At 39.9% G+C, this 27,256-nt stretch overlaps 1 protein-coding gene across 6 annotated transcripts in view; it reads left to right on the top strand.

Annotated features, from left to right (window-relative positions):
• KLHL32 (kelch like family member 32) overlaps nucleotides 1–27,256 on the top strand; it is a 190,164-nt gene that overhangs the window by 108,585 nt on the left and 54,323 nt on the right. For all 6 annotated transcript variants that reach the window (XR_006519164.2, XM_014843234.3, XM_044757145.2 and 3 more), the window contains exon 5: nucleotides 3,038–3,136. Coding sequence is in view for 5 of the 6 variants with exons in the window: in XM_014843234.3 (XP_014698720.1) it covers nucleotides 3,038–3,136 (99 nt within the window). In the remaining variant the exon portion in view is untranslated. The remainder of the gene's footprint in view (nucleotides 1–3,037; nucleotides 3,137–27,256) is intronic.

Raw genomic sequence — 27,256 nt, forward strand, 5'->3', positions numbered from 1 at the left:
AATGTCAGTCAAAGCCTCACTCCTTGAGGAGTTGGAGAAATTCAGCTTTCTCCTTCTGACTAGATGGAAAAGGAGCTGTAAAGAATTTGCAGAATAAAATGAGCATTGGTATTTTGCTAAATGTGCTTAACATTTTACTTCTTCATTAGTTCAGAAATAGAATTTATAGTCCTTTCTCCTTTTTCCTCTTATGTTAGATTAATTAATAAAATTAATTCTGAATTTTAAAATATTATCTAGAGATAAACTAATTCATCAATAATTTATTACAAAATAAATTCATCAATATTGAGTGACAGCGGTGTGTTGAGCATTGTTCTAAGTGCTGGGGATACAAAGTAGACCAAGTCCCTATTCTCCTGGATCTTATATCCTAGTGAGTAGAGAAATAGGAAATAATCAGATAGACAAATAAATATGTAATATGTGGAGAGGTGGTAAGTGCTATGAAGAAGAATAAAGCAAAGTAAGGAGATAGGGAATGAGGGGTGATGAGGAGTGGGGTACTGTTTTGCATAGGATCGTCAGAGAAGGCCTCCCAGCTAAGATGGTATCTGAACAGAGGTCTGAGGACATGCGGAGTGAGCCACGCTGATGTCTTGAGGAAGAGTGATCCAGGCCGAGAAAGCAGCTAGTTGTAAACACTAAGGTGCTCAGTGAATTCAAAGAACCTTTTACGTTGTATCAAAGACTTCACATTTTATTTTCCATGAGATGGAAATTCACTGGAGAGTTCTGAATAAAGGAGTGACGTAATTTTGTTGATGTTTTTAAAGGACCAATTTGGTTGATATTATGGAAAACAGTGCAAGAGGGCAAAGGAGAGAGCAGTTCAGCTAGTTAGGAGGCTATTGTAGTAAGTCTAGCAAGACAGTGGATTGGACTGGAGTGATAATGATGGACGTAGTGAGTGGTGATTGGATTCTGAAACTATTTTGACGCTAGAGCCAACAGGAGTGGCTGATGGATTGAATGTGAGGTATGAGGAAAACAAGAGGAGTCAAGAATGACTCTGGGGTTTTAGCATCCTAAATAACTGAGAGTTGCTGTTTGCTGAGATGGTAGGATTGAGAGGAGCAGGTTTGGTGGTTGGCGGAGAGGATCAAGAGGTCAGTTTGGGGTACATTCCGTTTGAGCTGCCTATTAGACATCCAACTGGCAATGCTGAATAGGCAGTTGGATGTGGGTCTGGAGTTCAGGGGTGAGGTTGAGTCTGAAGAAACAAATTTGAATGTCAGTGTATAGTTGGTTTTAAAGCCATGGGATTATATAAGATCATCTACGGAGTGAGCAGAGAGAGGAAAGAAGAGTCTGGGGACTGAGCTCCTGGCATCTTCAAAGCTTGCAGGGTGGAAAGGAGATGGAGAGGGGGTGGTTAGTGGTTAGAAGAAACCGAGAGAGGGAATGTTGTTCCAGAGGCAAGGGAAGAAATCATTCCAGGAGAGCGATCAACTTTGCTCACTGCTGCTGGCTCCAGTAAGCTTAAGTATTGAGAAATGGCTCCTGGATTTGGAGATCACTGGAGACTTTGATGAGAGTACATTTAGAGGAACAGTGGCAACAACACTCCACAGGGTTGGATTCAAGAGAGAACAGAGTAGAGCAAATAGTGGCGTTTTATATAGACAACTTCCACGAGGAACTTGTTCAGGAAGGAGAGTATGGAAGGAGCTGTGGGTTCAAAGGAGCTGTTTTTATTTCTTGAGATAAGAGCTATAATGGCATATTTGTATGCTGATGGGAATTATCATCCAGTAGAAAGAGAAGAGATAATGATGTACAAACAAGAGGGGACAATTGCAGGCAGAGGGGTTTGGGATTTAGCGAACAAGTGGAGTGTTCAGGAAAGCAAAGTGTGCTGATACAGATGTGGGTAGGTGGGTTGGTCGATTGGGTGGTGGAAGCCTTTGGGAGATCATGAAGTTGGAGTAAGGAGAGAGAGGTGGAGGGACAGACTTAAGGAGAAAGGGGCATGTGAGAAATAGTAGAGTGGAAGAGTGCATTGACCACATCAGTGTTTCTCATACCTCCCTGTGCATCAGAACTCCCAGGGGGCCTTGTTAAAACGCTGGTTGCTGGGCCTCACCCTGAAAGTTTCTGATTCAGTTAGGTCTGGGCGGGTGCCCAAGAATTTGCAATTTTTACAAGTTCCCAGGTGATGCTGCTCTTGCTGCTGCTGGTCCAGAGAGTAGACTTTGGGAACCACTGGGCTCAGGAAATGGGTTAGGACAGCAGGAGCAGCCCTAAAGGCCTCCTTGTGCCTGAAAGTCATGCATATAAAGTGAATTTAGTCAACATTGTTGTGTGTTTTTCTCCAGCCCTGTTCAGCAGCTCAAGAGCTGGCAACAGTAGGTACAAAGTTGGACTTAAACAGAAAAAAAATGAAGAATTGATATCACCAGTATATTTAGGAAGTTTTACTTCTCTGTGATGTCTCTGTGTTCTGAAAATGCTATTTCTACATCTCATATTTGAGATAGAAAGGATTAGAGAATCTGAGATTGAGAAGGAGAAAAATGAGAGTTTATGGTTGGAATTTACTGTTGTAGGACTTAGAAATAAAATGGAAATATCCACCTCTGGTCATATTGCAAAGAGAAACATAAGCCCCCTTTCCCTAAAATACCTGTTAAACACACTGTTTCTGTGATCAACTAAAAAACAAAATTCTGAAATATACCTTAAAAAGCTGAAATTCGGTTCTTTTGTACTTTATAAGATTACATCCATCACAAACTGAGTTTTAAGACAATTATATTGTCATTTGCAAATGTTCATATCCTGCTACAAAAATAAGTGGTTAAGTGCAGAGCCTTGCACACAGGAAATGAGTATCAGAAATGAGAACTCAGCTGTTAGAGTGAGGGCCAAAGCTCATTAATCAGAATAGAAAAAAGAACTGACTTCCATAATAAGGAACACTATTAATTCAGATATAGTATGCTAAGCAGCAGTTTAAATATAGTACATTTGCATATTAAGCAAGTATTAATTTTTAAGTAACTGATAGTTTTCTTTTTATTAAAAAACAATACAGATTTTGTTGGAGCCAGGCGTGATCCAGGATGTGTTAGCAGCCGGCAGTCACCTACAGCTGTTGGAGCTTCTCAATTTATGTTCCCACTATCTCATCCAGGTATGTGAGCTTGCATCCTGCCAATATGCGCCTTTCATGGTCCTTCCCCTTGCAGTCATAAGCTGTACTCCACCAACTGGAACCCAGTGTCAGGTAAAATGGAAGTGGGGGATGTGGCCTGTGGTGGTAGAATTTCTCTAGGACACAAGCTGAGAGGCTCCTAGGAGGGCAGCTGCAGTTCTCGTGTCATATCTTATGTCCCCCACCCTCCTTGCCCACCCCAGGTGCCCACTACCCTTGGGCAGCAGAGTATCTCAGCAACCATGCACAGCGTTTACTGCTGGGGCCCGGGGTGATGACGCTGGGAATGGTCTTGGTTTGAAGCAATGCTGTCCTCTTGCAGAAATAACCACAAATGCATGAAAAGTTGGATAGTCAACTTAAGATTTCAGTGACAGTAGCTAATATATCACAAAGTCATATATTATTAATTACCACATGAACTTCCCAGGTAGTAAATGCTGGAAAAGTGATGAGTGATCTGTGCATTCTTCCCCTAATTTACTGGGGTGGTTAGGCTTAATGGCTCTGTGAGGGGGAGAGAGGAAAACTCCCATCCACGGAGCACCTCCTGTGCGTTCACTGATGTTTCACGTTCAGTCCTCATAACAACTTTACACATTTTTATTGGCCAAAAATCAGAGTTTTGAAATGTACCTAGCTTGCCTGAGGTGACATAGCTAATGAGCGGTAGACCTTTCTGATTCCAAAGACCATTTTGTCTTCTTGATGACAACTCATTGACTGGGTGGGAAGCTATGGGGCATCTTAGGCAGACAGTATGGCTATGAGGATCTTGTATTTTACAGAGAGTTGAGTACTAATTCCTTATATTGGAATTCTCCCATTTCCTCCACTGGTATGATTTACTTGTGTTTATTACAGCATTACAACAACAGTGAACATAAATTTTAAAAAATAAGTCCACACAATTTAATTCTACTATCCTTGTGTGTCTGACATGATATTAGTGAGTAGAAAAGTCCTATTTGTTTTCCTGCCCAATTGCTTTATTTCCTTCCTAATCATTTTCTCTAATTCTAAATATGGCCTTTGTCATTGACTTCTGTTCCTCATTAGGTAGTTTCCAAAGCCCTTACTCCTATGTCGTCTTATTTCATCCTCCCAGCAACCTTGGGAAATAGGAACCAGTGCTTCCCGGGGAGGTAGTGTGAGGAATGTCAGCCATGTTCACCTAAGGAGCAAGTCAAATACAGGATATGAAAGTTTTATCATTATCTCAGCACCTTTAATCTAACAGTAAATGTTTAACTATTTTTATCTTATTTTCCTTTCTTTTCCCCTCAATATTGTTGTGTGATATGGAAGAGCTGTTTTTAATCCCTTTCTGCAAGTGGCAAATGGGAATAACATAGAAAGGTTACGAGACTTCAAAGGTGTGTGTTTGACTTGTGAAATTGAAATTACTTTTATTTGACATTTCTACATCAAATATTGCAACCTGAGCTTTCAGCATCGTCACCTGATTCACTTTTTCCATGGCAGGTAATCATCAATGATGTATGTTGACAAAAGTTTGCTTATAGTGCTTATTATCATGATGCATATTAAAATAGTTTGTATGTACAAGTGTGTGTGTATACTTATAATTTTCTATAAATGAGAATTCCAGATGCACATTGGAAGTTTATGTGTATTTTCCCCCACCCCATTAGATCAATTTGTTGATACCAAGTGACTTGTGCACTTTGGAATTTAAAACCCTTGTTGTCCATGATTTTTCATGGAGCTTGCATACAGATGTATTTTGTGGACAGTAAATTTTTATTAGGCAGCTTAAACAGTGGTTGAAATTTTCACTTTCTTTTCACCAGTGTTTTCATTTTATTCTCTCTTGTAATTTTACTTATCCTTTCTATCTGTGATTGTTGCAAGATGTCCAACATGTGGAAAGAAAACTTTGGCTATAAAAGAACCAAAACCATGTATATATAGAAACCTTCATTCACCTTTTAAAAATATATACCCTGCCTCTCTTTTAGGATTATAAAATTGGCAGACTGGGCCAGTATGCTTTTATATTTTGACACAGTCTTATAACTATACCTATTTGCTGTTTTTTTGGTATTACTGCTCAACTGACTTTTAATTTTATATGGGACCATTTTTATTGGGTATAGAAAAATTTTTTTAATGAAAAATTTTCAGTGCTTAAAATGTACTTAGAAATGGTACCCCATCAATCAAGCCGAATATATTCTCCATCCTTGTTTAGTACTTTGTCCAATTAGGAGTTTGTGAAGCCATTCTCATCACTAAGATGCCTGGTATTGTTTTGTTGTTTTAAAATTACTATTATTTCTTTGGTTTTCTTACTGAGGTGTGAAGGGTAGACCTCTGCTCTAATGTCTCCTATTGTCCTCCAGTACTTATTAAAAAGCATGTCCAAGGAGGGGCTGGCCTGGTGGTGCAGTGGTTAAGTTCGTGCGTTCCACTTCCGTGGCCCAGAGTCTGCCGGTTCAGATCCTGGGCACAGACCTACACACTGCTTATCAAGCCATGCTGTGGCAGGCATCCCACATATAAAATAGAGGAAGATGGGCACAGAGCTTAGCTCAGGGCCTGTCTTCCTCAGCAAAAAGAGGAGGATTGGTGGCAGATGTTAGCTTAGGGCTAATCTTCCTCTAAATAAATAAATAAACGAATGAATAAATAAAACATAAAAAAGCATGTCCAAGGAGATCCCCTTGGTTGACTCTCCCTGAGCCCCACCCACCCACGCCTCCCTGAACCTCTAGTCATCAGCTATGGCCTTGGCCTGAAGTTCTTCTGCATGTGCTGCTGCTGCCGCCAGCCAAGGGAAGAGACACCTTGAGGCCACTGTGAGGGCTCTTTTCTCATGTTTTTCCTCCGGCAGGCTGCTGAGGGTGGGAACCGCACATGGTGGGAACAATGGCCCTCTGTGTCAGTGATGACAGCCATTGAATCAGCCTCCTAGGGTGTGAGGCCTTCACCTTACTCATTTTTAGTCCCCAGCCCTCTCACAGGGTCTCCCATTGAGAACACACAGGTTCTCAGTGCATGTTTTTGGAATAAATGGAGAGACTAGTAGTGAAAATGATGCTGATTGATGGGGGGGCAGTGTGAGGGGCTAAGCAATGGCCCATCATCCCAAGATAAGGGATTTATAAACAACTCCTCAAGTTTGCATCCTTTCTCACCTGCTTTGCAGTGAAGTTCCGTAGGACTCTGTCCTATGTAGCCTGTCGTGTTAGTATATTATTAATAAGCATGACATGTTAGACTGTCTGCTGTCTGAGATTCAGTCCCAAATAAAATGTGAATGCTTCTTTCCCTTTTCCTCCTTCTGCTCCTCTCCCGTCCAGTGTGCTGTTTCTAAACATTTCATCAGAAAAATGCACTCATTCATTAAAGAGCAATTATTGTCTTTAAAATGGGTCCAGTAAAATGTATGAATTATCTTGCTTTTCAGAGTATACATGTTTCCATACATTCACTATTTTAAATCTTGTTTTTTGTAAAGATTGGCCCGTGAGCTAACATCTGCTGCCAATCTTCTTTTTTTGGTTGCTCTTCTCCTTCTCCCCGAAGCCCCCCCAGTGCATACTTGTATAGGCCAGTCGTAGGTCTTCCTAGTTCTTCTGTGTGGGACACCGCCTCAGCAAGGCCTCATGAGCTATGCCATGTCCGCGCCCGGGATCCGAGCCAGCAAAACCCTGGGCCCCCGAAGCAGAGCGTGGGAACTTATCCACTTGGCCACGGGGCCAGCTCCCATTTTAAATCTGTTACAGGAAACTCTGCAGACCATCTGGGAGTGATGGGCTGTGGATGTAGTGGTTCTGATGTGTCCACTGGTTTACTGAGTCCCTCAGGTCAACATTGCAAACTTTTGAATCCAGTTTTTCTCAAAGTCTGATTTTTTCCTAGCCTTTTTTTCTTTGATTAGCTGTTGAACATCTCCACCTAAATATTACACAGACGGTTCGAACCTAGTATGAGAAAATGTGCCTTTTTGTCTGTTGATGGTGCCATTGATCCACTAGCTATCTAGAAATTTGGACCTAGTCGTAGATTCCTGCCTCACCACCACATCCAATTGGTTACTGCCTTGAGTTGATGCTACCTCGCAAATCTCTCTCAGACCTGACTCTTTTCTCCATTGCTAATGTTCTTGCCTTTCTTTAGGCTCTCACCGATGCTGGCTGTAGGTTATAATGAGCTCATAATCTCCTCCTAAGGGCTCTGCTTGTTTCTAGCCTCTATTCATGCCAAATCAGAGTCCCCAAAGCCATCATTATCTTTCCCAGGGAAGGGAACCAACACTTACCGAGGGCTCTCGGTACTGAGTGTTTTGCACAGAGGTTCCCATTTCCCCTCTACTAAGTAACCCCTAAGGCAGCTGAGTGTTGTTTCCTTTTTACAGATGGAGAAACTTAAATTCAAAACTAGGATGTTGATCTGGTTTGGAAACCTCCACTAGCTCCCCTAATAACCATTCAGGTGCATCGTTTCACCTACAAAACTCCTTAGCCTCTTAGCCTCGTCTCCAAGACCAGGCCTGTTACCCCGGAGCCTCGTCTCCATTCCTAATGCCTCTCCTAGCCTGCTGTGTTCTGGACCTAAGGCTGCCCTTTCATGTTGGGACTTGCCAGTCGAGGAGAAGACTGGGTGGTGGGGATTCTCAGTGGCAGGCAGAGCCTTTCAGCCCCTTCAGATTATACCAAGGGGCAGGAGTCGGGCAAGCATCTCACCCCCCGCCCCCTCACACACGCACCCTCCCTCTCTCCCCTGCTGATGCACAGTATCATAAGATCAGGGGTACTGGCCGCTGGACTTTGTGTTCTATTGCCTGAAAGTGATGCGTTAGGAGACACATGCTTTGCTAAAAATGTCTTTTTTTGTAGTTAGCTGTAAAAAAAAAAAAGTTTGTCTATTTTGTACCACCTCCCCCCAAGTAGCAAATAATATATCCTATTGTTTGATTATCAAGTGTTCTTTTTGTTTGCCAAGAATCAGCCTTTATTACCATTTGTAGTTTAAATATATTGATAAGAAAGAACCGTCGTGTAGACTTCCCAGATAAGACCACCAAGGTGGTGAAAAAACCCCTTTTGACAGGAAGAAACTCTTAGTATCTGTTCTGAGGCAGCAGGTGGCAGTGTGAATCCACCAGAATTCAGTAGTTAATTTAAAGCAAAAATCAAAAAAAATGAAAAGAAAAATTATTTATTTTGCTACATATTAGTCTTCTGACCTAATCAGTAAAAAAGTCATTATTCACACCACACTGGGCAATATGCATTGTAATTTTTAACAAATAATAGGAAACTGTTAATGTGTTCACAGGAAATACAGTTTTGTCTTGGGCTGCTATGGTCATTTATCACTGCACTTTGTGAAATCACTCATTTGTTCTAATTTGAATGTAAATGACTCTAAGGTTTTACAAATAAGGTGACAGACTCACATAAATGTAATTGCAGGGTTCATCTCCCTCTTTTTATATATCACTCATTAGGTTATGAATTAAATACATCGTATTAAACCAGGGGCATGTCCAATGATGATATTGTAATGGCAAATTACTCTATGCTATTAGAGGTGTATTTTTTATTCATGGACATTAATTTGTCATTAAGCGGCATTAGTTTAGCACTTTTATGTGGAAGACGTGACCTGAAAGAGGAGACGTTGCTGTGATGTGAGAGAGAGGGACATCAGTGGAGCATTTTATCACTGAGAGGAAAACAGAGAGAGGAGGTTGTTTCCTTTTTTTTTCATTTGTTTTGTTTTCTACTTTTACAGGCATAAAAGATCATTTCCCCAGATTGAAGGCGTTGTTCTGTTTACAGCATGCACATTTGGAGCATCTAGTAAAGCAAAGCCCAAATTCTTAGTATTAATCATTCAGAAGGCGACAACGTACAGGGAGCGGGAGGGAGGAAGCGTCTGCCTGCCCTAAATCTCCCTCCTCTGTGACTGATGCTTATTACTCATCCCATGTCTTCGTTTAGTTTTACACTAAATGGGCTACCATGAGAATTCGTCATTTTCTCTCTTCAGTGAAGGTACAAAGGTTTAAAGAATGTTATTCTCTCATGAGAGTATTAGGAAGAATTCTGGGTATTTTTTTTTTTTTTTTGCATAAATGGTGATTTTACTGTTCTTTTGCTAAGAAAATACTTTTCCACTTTCAACTTTGAGAAGCACAGGATCCTTGAAATAGCTTCACAGAAGCTGAAAGCACCTGCATGCTGCTTTTGCATCAGTTTCCTCGTGGGTTCTGGTGGGTGGAAGACGCCTCACCCGCCCCAGTTATGCTGTGGGGCTCTGGAAGGCAGAGGTCGTGCCTTACAGCTGTTTATAACTTACCCTCCCTTCACATCTCATGAGTTCAGTATGTGCATTAGTCAACTCGGGCTGCGGTAAAATCCCACAGACTGGGTGATTTAAACAACAGACATTTATCTCGCACAGTCTGGAGGCTGGAAGTCTGAGATCCAGGTGCCAGCGTGGTCACATTCTTGTGAGAGCTGTCTTCCTGGCTTGCACACGGCCACCTTCTTGCTGTTTTCTCACATGGCACAGAGAGAGAAAGCAAGCTTTCTTGTGTCTCTTCTTATAAGAACACTAATCATGAGGGCCCCACCCTCATGACCTCATCTGAACCTAATTACCTCCCAAAGGCCCCATCTCCAAATACCATCACACTGAAGCTTAGAGCGTCAACATACGAATTTTGGAAGGACACAGTTCAGTCCACAGCAGTATGTATTGAGGGAATAAATGGTGCGTCCGTGCAGTAATTTTTTCCTGCTTTTTAAATATTGAAATTTTATATTATGGGAAGAAAATATGTTAATGTTAGTCTTCCTTTAGTTCTACCCACTGAATACAATTTTTTTAAATTGAAAATACTCTCTATGGGGATTGCATTTGGCACTGAAGATCTTGCATATTTTACAGTATTATAACAGATTATCACTTTTCGACTAAGTAATACTACAATGACTTTTAGGAGGTTATCTCTTCCAAACAATGTATTTTTGTAATTTTAATTATTAAATTAGCAGTAGCTCCTAACTACATAATATATAGTGGGTATTCTGAATAGAATAATTTATCCTCAAGGTTGAGAAGTTATAATTCATGCTCATTTTTCTCCAACACTGAGCTATTTTTTTCCACATTAGATAAGACAAATGATTATACCAACATATATATTTAATATGCTCCTAATCCAGTACACTAACCATGTGCTATTTCATAGTTCACTTGGGGCTGATACTCTTGTATTTGGAGAATGTTAAAGTACAAGGTTTGGAAAATATATTACAAATGGTCTAATCTTTTGGATTTTTTTTTTTTTTTGGCTTGAAGAAGATTTGCTCTGAGCTGACATCTGTGCTAATTTCCTCTATTTTGTATGTGGGTCACAGCCACAGCATGGCCACCACCAAGTGGTGTAGGTCCATACCTGGGAACCAAACCTGGTTTGCCGAAGTGGAGCATGCTAAACTTAACCCGGCCAGCCCTGGATTTTTTTTAATCCGTGAAAATGATCAGAAGGAGTGGAAATGTATCAGCCTTACTAAATCATAGCCAACTGCTAATTATTTGTTCTAATCAACAGTATTTGCTATCCAGCATGGGTAACCTAGAATATCATATTTGCCAAATATCATTAATATTTGGCTCTGCAGTGTATCATAAGATCTTTTGGTAGCCACTTTAGGATCCCAACTAATTTTTTCATATGCTATTATGTTGGCTTTTATTCCCTAAGTCCACACCAAAGGATGTCAGTAAGTGACAGCACAAAGGCTGCTGACTGGCCAGGGAAGTCATTTTGGCATTTTAATCAGTTATGTGGAAGATCTAGAGTTGATGATGTCTTCCTTGTTTGTGAGTTTTTCAAGAAAAGAAAGATTGTCTTGAAGGATTTTTCTAATAGCTAACTATTGCTAGCTGGGCAATTTTAAAATCACTTTCTGCATATTTTTCTCAAAAATAAAATGTTTCCAGTGTTTTATTAGTGCTGGAGTTCAGAATGAATAAGCAAATCAAACAAATATCAATCTCACTTAATTCCATTATTAATACTTGGAAATTAGGAGCATTAGAAGAAAATCTGTTTCATTTGAGATATTCATCCTCCTACCCACTCTTCACCTGCAAATATTTCTACCCATAGTTAAGTGTCTGCCGTCTTCTCTAAGGTTACACTGCCTTTCTGTTCCTATCTATCAGGTACTTCTGTGTTTCCTGTGGTTTCAATGTCTCCTTCTCCACTGGCGCCTTCCTTTCATTTTTAAAATAGGATCAATAATGTGGGAGAAACTTTTATTTGTTTCTCATTACCACAACCCTCTCCTTCCATTCACTGCTACACTGTGATCATGTCTACACTTCCTTACCTTCTATCATTCTTCAGTCCTGTTGAGCTCAGTCTCTGCCTTCATTACTCCTCAAAAGCTGTTCCAACAAAAGTCACCAAAGTTTCCTAATTGTCAAATGCAGCGGGCCTTCGATGGTGTCTTAATGTGAGCACTCCACAGCGTATCGACAGTGGTAGCTCCACTCTTTCCTACACCTCTTTACTCCAGACTCTTTCCTAGTTCTCCTCCTACTGCTTTTCTGTTCCTTTACACCTCTTCTTCCATCAGCTCCTTGAATATCCCTCCGGGCCTGGTGGCTCCAAGCTGATACCTTTCTCTTCTGCTCACATCATTCTCTTTCATCTATGTGAGAAAGATTGCTTATCACCGTCCCCTTTTCTGAGCTCCAACCTGTTTGTTCAGCCAACATTTCCACTTGGCATCCCACACATACCTCAAATTCATCTTTGCCCAATCTCACACACCTGCTTCTCCTCCCCATCTTTGTTAAGGAACCATCCTTCCTATAGTAATGCAAACCAGGAACCTTGGCCTAATCTTATACTGCTCCGTGTTTTCATGAGTGCCGCTACGGTTAATTGGTTTAGCTTCTTAAGTAGCTCTCAAATATGCCTTCTCTTTCTCTTAGTTTTCACTGACATCATTCAGGTCTGATTATTCTTCCTGAACGTTCCTGCAGTAGCTCAACTATGCTCCCTGCCTGTTGTCTAACGCTAATTAATACTTTGCTGTACAATCTAAGTTACATTTCTGGCCCACAAAACAATTTCTTTCTCTAAAACCCAAGCTGGATCCCTGTCTCCTGGTTTCAGACTAGGTTTCCAACCTTGTCCTTTTTCTTTCTTGTCTCCCTGATGTGCCCTGTTCTTGTTGTACCCAAGGATTGGGTGTTTTATCGTCTCTAGGGCACTGCCAGTCAGCATTTCCTCTTGGGTGTCCCACAGGCACATGAACTTTCTGACTGTGAACCCAAGCCAGAAACCCAGGAGTGATCCTAAAATCTCCCATCTCCTTGCACCTCACATACACTGTCACCAAGATCTTTCAACGCTACCCTCTAACTTTTTAAAAAATACATATTTTTTAGAGCAGTTTTAGGTTCACAACAAAATTGAGAGGAAGATAATAGAGATTGTCTATATATCCCCTGCCCCAACATATGCTTCACCTTCCTCATTATCAATATCCCCTACCAGAGTGGTGCATTTGTTACAATTGATAAACCTGCACTGACACATCATTATCACCCAGAGTCAGTAGTTAACATTAGGGTTCACTCTTGATGTTGTCCATCTATCCTGTGGGTTTGGACAAATATATAATTGGTGGACATGTATCCACCAGTATAGTATCATACAGAATAGTCTCACCGCCTTAAAACTACTCTGCCCTCTGCCGATTCATCCCTTCCTCTCCGCTCCCAAACCCTGGCAACCACTGATCTTTTTACTGTCTCCATAGTTTCGTCTTTTCCAGAATGTCATATAGTTGGTGTCATACAGTATGTAGCCTTTTCAGATTGGCTTCTTTCCCTTAGTAATATGTACTTAAGGTTCCTCCATATCTTTTTATGGCTCGGTAGCTCATTTCTTGATAGTGCTAAATAATATTCCGTTGACTGGATGTAGCACAGTTTGTTTATCCATTCGCCCACTGAAGGACATCTTAGTTGCTTCTATAACCATCCACGTTCAGGTTCTTGTGTGAACCTCCTTAGCTTTTTAAATCCCTCTCATTCTGTCTATTTCTATTGCCACTGTCTTATGGAAATCCCCATTACTTATTTCCTAGACTAAAGAAACTTCCTGCTAACCAATGAGCCTGACTTCACTCTTGTCCCACTCCAGTACTTCCACTAAAACTCTATTTAGTTGATTTTTTAAAAACTTAAAAAAATTCTATTTGATTGATTTTAAAAAAATAACACCCTGATCGTGTCACATTCTTGCTTTAAATCATTCGTTAGTGGTTCACCACAGCCTTCAGGATAGGGTTCGTTCCTCTTAATTTGGCTCGCAGGTCCCATCTTTATTGTGCAATTTCCTATCTCTTTACCCAGTTGTTTTTTTTTTTTTAGCAATTTACTACCCACGTGCTATGCCACAGTCACTGTGAATTTCAGGCATTTCTCTTGTATCTAAACCTCCTTGTATGAAGCCTCTTTCTCTATGGATTATTCTTCCCTCGCTTTGTCGCTTTATAAATTCCTCTTTAACCTTCAAGTACTTTGCTCATGTGTTATCTCCTCTTCCAGAGTTGCCTGATCAATCCACCTAGTTGGAGTTAGATTTCCCTCCTCTTCATTAATTATGGGCAGTCTTCCAGGGTGCTGATCATGCCATATTGTTTGTGTTGATTTACTTATCTGTCTCCCCATGATAGAAGTTCATGTCCCAGAGTTATGTGACCTTGGGCAAGTTACTTAACCTCTTTGCCACCACTCCTCATCTGTCAAATGCAGATACAGTATCCTATATACAATCTACCTCATAGGGGTGTTGGAGTATTCATGAGATAGTGCATGCAAAGTATCCTACAACGCAATGTCCTACCGCAGTAGGTGTCCTAGAAACCAGAGCCAGTAGAATAGAATCCTTCACCTGTGAATTCCTCTATTAATTCCACAGTTAACTTCCTACCCACTCCCCTCACTCCTATCTCCCTGCATTCCTGGAAATGTCATCAACTTTACTGCCTACTTCCAAACAACAACATATTGGACAAGTCTGTTCCTGAAAATTTGGGAAATAATCCCCATTCTGTAAAAGGTCTTTTTCTCTCTCAGCCACTTCTCTTTGATTTTGTAGAAGTGCAGGTACTGTTTTAGAAGAAAAAGTCACAAATAATTAAATGAAACATCACTTTCTCCCTGCCTCTGAAATGTGGAAACATCATGCTGAAATTGTACTTTAATAAATAGAAAAATCAACACTTTTAAAAGCAACGCTTTACGTGGTTGTGATGCTTTGAAGATGGGAAATTTTGTTTTATTGTTTCCCCTCCCCTTCTTGTAAATAAAACTTATTGCCCCATCCTGATACATAGAATCCAAGAAAAAATAGAAAAAATCTTTCATTGCTAGCTCTAGTGCGTGGCAGTTGCTTAGAAACGCATGTTTGTGTGAGTTCCTTCTACATGTGCCAAGAGAGCTCCCTGTGATAGGAATTTTTTATAATAAAGTCGCATGGTGTCCTCAGCTCCCCTAACTAGGGGACATAAAAGCAGAGCATTTGTTTAAAGAAGAAAAATGTAAGTTATTCCTTACTAGGAGACTGCTGTCCCATACCTGCCTCCCTCCAGCTTTTTCCTTCCTAGACTTTTCCTCCACCCTGTTCGCACTCTATCCACAACTATCCTGTCGAGCAAACTGCTGACCTTCTCCCCACTGCACGTTGAGGGACGTGTGCTCAGGCCCTGGGAGATGACTGCTTGTCTGTGTCCTTAATTCAGCTGCAAGTACCCTGGCCTCAGCCCCATACGTTCACTATAATGTTTGCCCACTTCAGAGGATGGGATGAGGGACTGGGGTCAGTTAGTTCTACTGCAAGAATAGATTTATGCAGGTTAGAGTCATTCCTTTCTTCACTCAGATGCGTTCTATCACTGCTTCTTAAACTTGACCCTGTGTAGGATCACCTGAATGGCTGGTTAAAACAGACTGCTGGACTCCATGCGCAGAGTTTCTGAGCCTGGAGGTCTGGGGATGAGCCTGAGAATCTGCATTCTAACAAGTTCCCAGGTGCTGCTGATGTTACTGGCCTGAGGACCGCAATTTGAGAACCACTGCTTTAGATGCTGTTGCCGCACCGTTTCACATCAATTACCTGCCTATTAAATTACTGATGTTCAGCTTTCAGAAGTGTCATCACCATTTGGATAAATTTGAACCGGTCCTAGTTTGTACTTATAAAAATATCAATGTTCTGTATCTTTCATTGCGTCCAAAATATTAAAAGCCAAAAGAATGCAGATTTGAAACAAACAAAAACCCTTACAATCCTCATTCTTACGTATAATAATGATTAAGACAAATAGTCTATGTGGATAACAGAGAGATTGTTGAAAATCTGCAGAATTGGGCTAATTTTCAGCACTCTGACTTTGTGTACCAGAGCTAAGTACATATATTGATATAAATATGCATAGGATACAATTTGATTAAACAAACACAAAATATTAGCAGCAATTCAAAATATACAAGTATAAAACCCCAGCATCGTGACTACTTCTCTACTACCACTCTACTATTCTTTTTAAAAATTTTAACCTGATATTGCCTCTCATAGTTCAAACGTGGTTTGTGGTTATTGAAATTTTAGTTTTAAAGCCCTAGTTGCCCAGATAGACTATTTTCAATTAAAGAAAGAGTAGTATACGTTAATTTTCTCTATATAGCCCATAACTCAATGGTAATTGCCTGATGTGCTGAGGCAGCTTTAGTAAACTTTGCAGTAGCATTTTGTAGCACATGGTGACTAGGGCTGGAATTATTAGTTATTGATGATGGCTGTGTCTCTGTGCTTTCCTACTGGATTTCCAGCTTACTGCAGACTTTCCCAAAGAACAATATAAAATTATGCATGAGCCTTGGATATTATGCATACAATTGATTATGAAAATGTACTAGTAACCTAATTGTAGAATTCCTCTGTTATACAGCACAAATATTTAAATAGACCTTCAAAGACTCCAAGAATTAGAGCATGCTGGGGTCTTTTACTTGTATATTTTGAATTGCTGCTAATATTTTGTGTTTGTTTAATCAAATTGTATCCTATGCATATTTATATCAATATATGAATTATATACATAGTTGCACACAGTTGTCCAGATATATTTATATGTTTGTATGCAAATATACCTATACTTCTCTATATATTTATACAGATAAAAATATCTGGTTTTACATTATTTTATCATATCACAAGTAATCTGGCTGCATTGTTGATGAATTGCTCATTTTTTTCTTCCATAACAATTAGCTTTATCCTATCGATTCTAATATAAGATATTATGGAGAAAACTCACAGATCCCTTTACATACATGATATACATGATAATCTTTTTCCTACATGATTCATTCCCAAAGCTATTAAAAGATTTGGTTTTCGTTATTTGTTTGTTTGTTTCAACATGTTCCAAAGGGCCGGCCCTTCAGCACACATCCACAACAAAGCCCTTTATGTTGCTTCCTCTAGTCCTGGAGTGCAGTCCTTTTCTGCAGCACCAAGTCGTGTAGTCACGTAAGACCTTGATTTATAACTAGGTTGTAATCCAAATAGGAAACAGGTGGAATCACAACTGGGTATGGTGCCTTGGATATTAATGGCTTGGCTCAGCGGTGGAATTTCTAAAGCAGTATACACTTTTTTTGCCTTAATTATGCATTCATTAAAAGCTTTTATACCCAACAGAATAAAGTAAATATTTTTTGATCTCCATAGTGTGCTCCCAGACTGTAGATTTGCACAGCAGGGTCTTGATAATCTGAATAAATTGTATTTCCCCAAGGAGTTTATCTTTCAAATAAGGTCATAAAGAAATGCAGCTCCTCCATCCTTAGATTTCTCCGTGTGCCTTTTCTGCTACATGTAATATAGAGCATGGGAACCAGAGTATATTATAGTAATACATACTTGGTGACGGTCCGGTATAATGTCTCATCTGTTCTCCTTGTTTATCTCTGGTGAAGTGATTTTTAAGTACAAAAGAAATGAATGATTTTATGTGACAACTGTGATTTTTCGCTTATATTTGTAGAAAAACAGAGTCCATATTAGACATTCAGTGCTTTCTTCTCTTCACTCATCTGTGAATGAAACTCATGGAATATACAAAGCTATAGTTTAAGCAATGTTGATAGCATTTTTAAAAGGGAATAATAGTAACAATGATAGCTACTGTATGTTGACCATCTACTATGTGGAAGGCACTTTAATATATTTTTGGGAATCCTTATCACGGATCACTTTTCCCATTTTTCAGATGAGGGAATTAGACTCAGAGAAGTTAACCACTTGCTGAGGCAATCCAGATGGCTCACCCCCAATCATGTGATTTTCCTACAACTCCAAACTAATGATATAACTAGTTCCTTGTCCCCACAACTTACAACCTAGTGAAAGAGACAGGGAAAATATAAAATTATAAACCCAAGTAAATAGCCAGTTGAACTTATGATCTTTCTGAGCCATAAAGATGACAATACACTTGATACAAATGGTAGTCTAAAAATGGCATACGATTGTGAAAAGTTGGGGCAATAACTTGTTTTTCTCTCTCTCTCTTTTTGGGCTGCCCTATTTATCTCAAGTGTGGAAAACCTTCTAGGCATGTACTTTTAGATATTTTCACTTATTTAAATATTAAAGTATTTAATAAATTTATTAAATATTTAATAAATTCTTTAAATTTTAAAATATTAAGAATATTTTAAATGTTTTAGAGGAGCAGGAGAATCTATGTTTTGTTGTAAACAAGGAAATAAAAGTTGAATTTTTATAAGTCTGACATTCTTTCTTCAATCCCACTATCCATCAATCAAAATTGACTGAGTAGCCACTTTGTGCAAGACAGGAAGATGTAAAGAAATACAGGCACAGTCTGCACCTTTATGCACAGCTGGGGAGAAAAGTGTATAACCACTGGCAAAGGATTAAACTAATGATACAAGTAGTTCCTGCAATTAGAAGTCGGAAGAGAGAACAATCCTTCCAGCTGGAGTGGCCTGGCTTTTTTAGGAAGTGGCATCTGCTCTTGATTGTCCCCCCTACCCCAAGAAGGGAAGAGTATTTATAATACGGAACTTCCCATTTCGTCTCAGCTTGTTAAAGTCTGTTGAATAAAACAGTCCTTAAATGCTTCACAAACAATGACCATTTGTGACAAGGATTCTTAGGGTTCCCCTTAGGGTCTAAAGGAAAATCGTGAGCATTCAGTCCCACTTGATAATGTTTGATCTATTTTTGGCACAGCATGGACATACGTATTTCCGGTTGTCACTAAGAGAAGTAAGGTTCTTACACCAAGACGAGTAAGGTTCTTTTTTAACATTCTGGGAAGGGAAACAAACCAACAGGTGAAAACTCAGAAGACCCAAGATTTACTATGGAAGCCAGGCCTGATGCCCCTGGCGTCACAAGTGGGCCTTCCACCATATTTACCAATTGTATGAAAAACCTGATATGTAGTTAGCATCAAGAGAGAATTTCTTAAGCTCAGATCAAACATTTGAGAGCACTTTTCTCATTTAATTTTGGAGTTCTGTTCATTTTGCCCAATTATAAAAATCATACTTATACCCAAACTATCATTTCCTCTCTTCATTTGAAGTCATGGATTTGCTTTTCTTTTTTGAAACTTTTAAAAATGTGTTGCTTTCTTTCAGATTCATAATCCAACAGATATTTTTAAATTACAATCTGTGATAAAGGCATTATGATTAGCATTGTACAGGATACAAAAAGCATAGATGTAAAACCTGCTTTTTACTAATTTCCTAGGAACAGTTTTACTTGTTGGAAGATATAGGCATGAATAGCTTAGGGACATCTTAGTTTGTGTGTCACAGGAGACTTGAAGTGGGAAGCATTAGGATTCAGTCGGTGACAAAGAGCTTCATATTTACTACATCTTACTTGGTATTTCATCCCCATAAGCAGCCAATGCAATGTTTTTATGTAACTTTTAGTTAACTTTGCTGAAAATCAAATAATTCTGGTTTTATACTCAGAGTGGGTCTATCAGTCTATTTGGTGTAGATTTGGGAGTAGTTTTTTAAAAAAGATTTCTTGACTTCCATAAGAAGGGTGACTTGTCATTTAGAGGAGTCCTCAAAATATGATGTAATGTCAACATTTTATAATAGAACTTCAAGTTTCGTGGATGCTATTGCATGATGGGCATAGAAACCACTATCTCTCCTGACTATCCTTATCTGTAATAAATTATTGACATGTGGCAATTGAGGTGACATTTTCAAGGGGGGGGTTTAGTGAAGGGCATCAATAATGGGAAATGTATGATCATAATTATAAAGGTAAAATACAGCATTGTTAAAATAGTCACATCTGTTGAGCATTATTACCTAAAAAAATCTGGAATCCCGTTCAATTTGGTCATCTTAGAGGGGGCAATACTCAGGAAGTCAAAAAAGCTTTAGTTTTATTTTAACCTTGAGAGAAGTTGTTTGTTATCTTGAACACAAGTCATTGTTTTCCATACTGATAGTACAGGTTGTTGATGCTTATTTTTGTTTCACAAGTCAGTAATGTTCTCAGAACTAGATGAGGCAACAAGAGAAAGAGGTGTTATTAAGGCCATGTTTTGCATGGGTATACTTAGTGTTAAATTGAAGGATCTCCATCGGATTTCCAAATCTTTGTTTAACAAGAACTCCTAGATTTAAGGAAGAGTATTTGTGGGACAGATATTGGGGATAGTCTACATTTCACATAATCACAAGACAACAAATATTTTCTGTGTTCTGTATAATTCCTGTGCCAGGGCTATGATTAAACTGCAGTGCTGGATGGGCAAGAGGTTACTGACGGTCAGGTCAGGGCACACATGGGTGTGGCTGAAACAAAGATAGACTATGTGTTAGAAATATGCATTCTTGATTCTAAGCTTGTATCTCTATTTTTTTTTTTTCCTTAAGGATTGGCACCTGGGCTAACAACTGTTGCCAATCCTTTTTTTTTTTTTTCTGCTTTATTTCCCAAACCCCCCTGGTACACAGTTGCATACCTTAGTTGCAGGTCCTTCCAGTTGTGGGATGTGGGACGCCGCCTCAACGTGGCCTGACGAGCGGTGCCACGTCCGCGCCCAGGATCCGAACCCTGGGCCGCGGCAGCGGAGCGTGCAAACTTAACCACTCGGCCACGGAGCCGGCCCCTGTATCTCTATTCTTACACATCAAGACACATCTCTTGGCTGTGGCATACATAAGCTAGGCTGTTGTTATGTGCAATGTATATGTAGACACCAGCTATAATGCTATATACATTTTTCTCCCATTCAAGAAAGTATATTAGAATGCAAGTAAGTCTGGGTGATATTAGTTCAGGGATAGGCTTAAACCTGTCCTAAATTATAAAATAAAGAAAGTCTTTTATGAACTTTGGTCACTAATTATTAGTATCTGCTTAACTGAGATATTGAGAGACACCTCCTAATCGATGGCTCATGACTCTGCTGCAGATGAGAAGCACCAGGGGATATGACAAAGGCCGACACTTCTCATCTCTTGCTGCCCGCCCCCCCCCCCCCACCCCCGGTTTAGGAAGAGTGGTAGAAGGACCACAGCATTTACCCACAGCCCCAAAACTGCCCTGTTTGCTCCCACTCACCACCTGATAATTTGCTTCATGAATGTCATTACACTTGAATATAACTCAAAATAAGACAGTATTAGCCTTTCTCATGCTTTCTTTTCCCTACCATATTCAGTAGTTAGTCTGAGAACAACAATTTTAATGATCTAATTAGGGGACTGGCCACACAGACTGAATTTGGGGGAATATATAAGGTTTCAGAATCATTGCACATGGAAAACTGGTGTTTATTCCATAGGCAGTGTAGTACTGGGGACACATTTTATGGCTCTTCTTCTGTTATTTAACTTGTCATTCACACTATAAGAAACAAATAGAAGGGAAGAGAGAAGCCAAATAGCCCTGAACCAAAGGAAAATAAATACTATTTTAGAAGATTTCCCCAAAGAACAACAATGTATGCACCATAATTCTGAATAGAAACTAAATTTCAAGTGAGAAGCAGTGTGACAGAAATGAAACCTTTTTAGGAAAAAAGAAAAAGATTTTCCTTTTACTCAAGAGAGTTTCTTGTTGCTTAGCTATAATTTCCATTCAGAACCACTGCTTCTACCTGGGTCCTTGGGTTTTTAAGTCACAGAATGTACAGAATGGAGACAATCTCACAATTAGGACAAAGTGTCACTTGAAATGGTACTTTGATCTGAATACCCAATTGATAGAGGAAATAATTCTCTCTTGGAGTGAAAAAGAAATTTTGGATGGATTGAAATATATTTTTTTTTCACAGCAGAGCTATTATATTGCACTTGTCCATTAACACTTTCAACTCTAGTCATTATTACCAATTTTCCCACTAGGAAAACTGAATGGCCACTGGTTTTGCCTTTGTGTATATGTATAGGAAGGCCATAAAAAGGGAAGACAAGGGAGGCTGATGAGGTATGAAGAATGGCCCAATTTGAATGATATTCAGAATTGGGTAGAGATATTGGAAAGATGTGGCCTGCTCTGTTTTTGCTAAGTTGTAAGTAAACAGAAAAAGATCATGGACGTTCTTTCAATAAACTCATATGTATTGAGCATCTGCTTCCTGCTAGATACCAGGGACACAATACAATCCTTAGCACCAAGGAGCTTGGATTTAGTAAACAGATCTGTAATCAAAGGGCACTTACAGTGACAAGTGCTGTGCTGGAAATCTGCAGGGGGCAGTGTGGAGACTCAAAGGTGGAAGTGTTCAATTCGACCTGAACCAGGGAAGCTGAGCAGGTGAGATGGGTTCATACATTCAGCAAGCGTGGCCTGAGCCCCTACCATGCGCCCAGTACTGTTTAAGGCACTAGGGATCCAGCAGTGAATCAAACAGACAGGTCCTTCCTTCCATAGAACTTACTTATTGGGGGCTGGGGGTGAGGGACAAACACACTACAAACTAGTAGGTAAATGTCAAAGATAATTACAGATAGTGATGAGTGCTAAAAGCAAATGAAAAGGAGTAATGTGATAGAGGGTGGCGTGGAGAGGAAGAGGGACTTGCTAATTTAGATGGGATGGTCAGATAGAACCATGGAAATGTGATTTCTCATCCATAGGAATTTTGCATATGCTGCTTCCTCTGTTTGGAACATTCCCCTTGCAATCCCATCACTATCCTGTTTTAAAATGTAGGTTTTATTATTATTCAGGTACAGTGAAGCCAACAGATCGGGAGACAACTGCCATTGAAAATATACTTTGTTACTCTCAGTTCCCAAGAGGAAGGGGCATGCATAGCAAGCAGGGCCATAGGGGGAAGCACCAGGGTCAGTCAGGAGGTAGAAGGGGTGAGGGGAAAGCATGGGTAAGAGCCTTTATTGTGGCTTCTGTGGGAAAGGCAAGACAAGGCAGGATAAGCAGACTTATGATTGGCTTAGTTTGAATGGTTTAAGCAGGCTCTATGGTATATGGGCTGTCTCTAGTTGTCTACTACTTGACCCTGGGATGGCTTGGGCAGAGGAATATTGACACCTGGAATGTAGAAGCCAGATAGAGGAGGTGGTTCAGATTATGGGCTCTTGGTTGGTTAGTTTGCAAATGAAGGATGCACTCCTGGGGGAATTGTTCGCTATCTCTAAAAACTGGCTAGCCCAGTGAGTCCCCAGGTGCCAGAGCATCAAGAATACAGAAAATAAGAAAATATGGTTAATACACATCCCTACCCCACCCTTTCCCGAGTTAACATCTGCTCTTCCTTTAGCCATCAGCTCTGTGTGGTTTCTCTGTACAGCCTTTACTAAGTTTCTGTTTAAGGTCAAATTGCCCATTATGGACATTCATAGCCCTATATTCTACTGTCTGTAGCCTTTACCTCAGTTATAGTTTTCCATTTATTTGTAATATATTTTGATTAAGGCTAGCTGTTCCAATAGACTATATACTCCATGAGGCCTAGGACTTGCCTGTTTTTCCTTGTCATTGTATTCCCAGTGCCTGCTGTGGTCCTGGCATGTGATGTAGGACTACACCGTAGACCACTGAAATGGCTGAAGCCAAGCCAGGGTGGATGAAACTGTTACACTACAGGGTAAGGAGGTCAGCAGGGCCCCCTTCATGGAAGGCTATGCAATGTTATTGAGTTTGAACTTTTTCCCAAAAGCAAATGGGAACCTATTAACAGGTTTTAAACAGGTGATCAGTACGGTCAGATTCTTGTAAAAGGAGAGGATTGAGAGTTTGATGCTGGAGGCAGGAATGGCGATTCAGGACCCTGTTGCAGGAAGTCTGGATAGAAAATGATGAGGAACAGAACAAGAAATGCTAAGGAGGAAGAGCAAAGAGGAATTGCTGTCTGACTGGCTGTGAGGGAGGAATACGGGCCGCCTTGGGGAACTTGAAGTGGGTGGCTGGATATGATCATTCTCTAAGAGAGGGTGTACAGGAGAAGATGCAATTTAGCAGAAAATAAGTTCAGTGTAGATGTGTTTAGCTCAGCATGGCTTACGAGGGAGGTTTGGGCTAGATATCTAGATGTGGAGGCCTTAACATGTAATCAGTTTATAACTGAATTGTATGGTTTTTACTTTGGCTGTCCTCTTTTTCCCAGACGTAATGGTGTAACTTAAAATAGACTTTGATATCTAAAGGGACCACATTTTTCATTTTGACCACCTTTCCTTAGTGATGAATCAGGGTTTATGGATGCCAAACAACAATGCTCAAATATCCTTTCTTGTTCCTTACTCGCCAAATCTACTGCCTACTTTCCATGTGCTAAGCTGTGTGGTAAGTGCTTTTCATGCATTATCTCCGTGGCGACTCTATAAGCTGAGTGAACTCTCCATTTTGTATATGGGGAATAACAGAGGTTCAGTGATTGGCCCAAGGTCATGGCCAACAGTAAGTGTTGGGGCTGGATTTGAACAAGGTCTACCTGATTCTGTGGCTCTCGCTCTTCTCCACCAATCTGGGTTGCCTCCAAGTGCCTGTGGCTGTTGACGGTTTGTTCTGCCCCTGAATGCAATTATTCTTGCTCTTTCTCTGATATATAAAAGACTTCTTTCAAAAAGTCTAGAAGTATATCTACAAAAACATTAGCAGTGATTATCTCTGCATGGAGAAATATGATTTTTGTTTTCTTTCTATGCTTTGTATTTCCTGAATTTTATGAAATGATCATTTGTTACTTCTTATAACCAGAAACATAATGGTACTATTTCCATAACAGCAATGATTTTTTTTTCTATGCACAGTATTATAGGTAGGCATTTAGTGCAATTTAACCATTGCTTCCTACCTCCCCCCCATCACTTTAATGGGAATCCTTAAAAGCAGCATTATTGTCGATTATTTTGCTTACACATAGTCTTAGCCAAAAGGACAAGAAGTGATGATTTTGCTTGAAGCTCACAAAGCCCATCTGACCTGATAGAAGGAATGTCTATTGTGACATCAGTGAAGGTTGTTTTCCTTTTTTTCCCTCAACTTCCCACTTTGTACAGTTTAACTACTGAGGTGCTAAGGATGTGTGGTAAGGGAAATGGAAAACTTTGACGTGTAGAAAGCCCTGGATATTTGGGGAAATTCGGTTTTTAAGCAGAAGAGAGGAGAAATGAAAAGGTGAAGATAGGGAGCAGACTTTGCACTGATGTTTCTCTTGTACGCAAATGTGAGTCAGTTCGGTTCCTCTTTGCCGTTCAGTTAGCCATCAGCCCTTGTCCACTTAGCCTTCTTAGTTCTGCACTAATATGAAATGCTTTGTTAGATTGGATTTGGGGGTTATATAAAATTATGCCCTTAGGAAACGAAAACGTTTCAGGACTGTGGAAGCAGGCGTTTAACAATTGCCTTCAAAAGAAACACAGCAGAAAAGAAGCACAAGTTTCAAAAATCTTCCATTAAGTCAAATTAATTCTCTGGTTCTACATTGTTTAATTGGCCTGCTTTTAAATTGCCCGCTTCTAATCAGAAGAAACCCAGTATCTTAAAGATGCTTAATAAAGAATATTTGATTTCTGCTACATAATCCGGTCCCAAGCTCATAGTCGTATAAACCTTTTTGGCAGAGCAAGTGGGAAAAACCCTTGTTTCTGAGCTGTGGAGGAACTTTGTGGAGCTTGGTTGTTTCTGCTTCTGCCCGTGCTCATCTCTCTGTGCTGGGAGGCTGGGTGCTGCCTTGAGACCTTGAGCCGTGCCTTGGGCATGTGCTGGGGCACCTGAAAGGCACTGACCCCCCCACACTCCACCCCGTCACATCATGCTTCTGGGGGACCGCAGAGTAGTTTACTGGGACACTGAAATTGTATCCAGAGCCCTGCAGCAGTCAAACTTGCTTCATAGATGTCCTGGCCAGAAGTAATTTATTCATCTCAAGGTGATGGTCCTGCAGTTCACTATGGAAGCTCTTTGTGCGAGGATTACACCTTCTTTCCTGCCAGAGCAGAATTTACCAATGCTAAAAAGTCAGATTTGGAGAACAAATTTAAACATGTCTTGAAAAAAATTGGTGCTGGAGTCAAAATCTTCAGTATTCTTTAATAAAATCTGCTGAATGGGAAGGCAGGATATTTTGACTGAATGGCTGTGAGTGGACCCTTGGGTGCTTGAGTGGCAATGGATTTTAGTGGTCATCTGTAGTCAACTTCATTTTGAAGATAAGCATTGGTTCCTTTTCAATTGTGTTGGCAAACAGAGCTATTAAGAGCCAGAATCTTATGGCTGGTTCCTGAAGTCATCTAGCTTGACTCCTGTTAGGAATATAATTAAAGTGTCATCTCCCACAAAAGAAATAGGACCTAACGTAAAAGAAAATTAATCAGGTAGCTGTGATGATGAGGCAGCTGTTACTTGGAGAGCTGTTTTTATAATTTCTTTATTGTACGTTTTATTATTTAGATCAGCCTTATCCAGTAGAAACATAATGGGAGACACATGTAATTTTAAATTTTCTAGTAGCTGCATTAAAAAAAGTAAAAAGAAACAGCTGAAATTAATTATAATAATATGTTTAACCCATTATATCCAGAATACTATTATTTCAACATATAATCAATATGAAACTTATTAATGAGATGTTTTACATTCTATTTTCCTTACTCCTTGCATTCGGTAATTTAACAATTATAGCACTTCTCAGATCAGACTAGCCACGTTTCAGGTACTCAGTAGCCACATGTGCTAGTGGCTACCATGTTACACAGTATAGAGTTAGAACATATTACTTTAAACTTTCAAATGTTATAGAAACAAATACATTAGAATATGAATATTTTAGAAAGTGTTCTTAATACTCTTAGATAACTAGAAAAGGGGAGAAGTGTGTTGAAAATTACTTAAATAGATCAATGAAGGAAAATAGCTATCTAATGGTATTCTGCATTCCTTAAGTTACTGGAAAATATTGCTCACGTATTAATAATTATAAGATATGTTAAGTGAAATTAGCCAGACAGAGAAAGACAAATACTGCATGGTTTCAGTGATGTCTGGAAGATAAACATGCAGATAACAGATTTGTGGTTACCAGACAGGAAGGGGCTGGGGGGTGGGTAAAAGGGGTAAAGGGGCACATATGTATGGTGATGGATAAAAATTAGACTACAAGGGAGCTGGCCCGGTGGCATAGTGGTTGAATTCACGTGCTGCACTTTGGCAGCCCGGGGTTTGCAGGTTCAGATCCTGGGTGTGGACCTATGCACCTCTCATCAAGCCATGCTGTGGCGGTATCCCACAAACAAAATAGAGGAAGGTTGACACAGATGTTGGCTCAGGGCCAATCTTCCTTACCCCCCTCCCCTCAAAAAAAAAATTAGACTGCGGGTGGTGAGCAGTATGCAGTCTATACAGAAACTGATAAATAATAATGTACACCTGAAATTACATGATGTTATTAACCATTATGACCTCTATAAAATAATTGAAAAAAAATAACAATTACAAGTTAAAAACGAGGGGAAACTAGGACACAGCCTACTCTTATTCTACTT

Source organism: Equus asinus, chromosome 24 (assembly GCF_041296235.1).
Source record: "Equus asinus isolate D_3611 breed Donkey chromosome 24, EquAss-T2T_v2, whole genome shotgun sequence".
Taxonomy (NCBI): domain Eukaryota; kingdom Metazoa; phylum Chordata; class Mammalia; order Perissodactyla; family Equidae; genus Equus; species Equus asinus.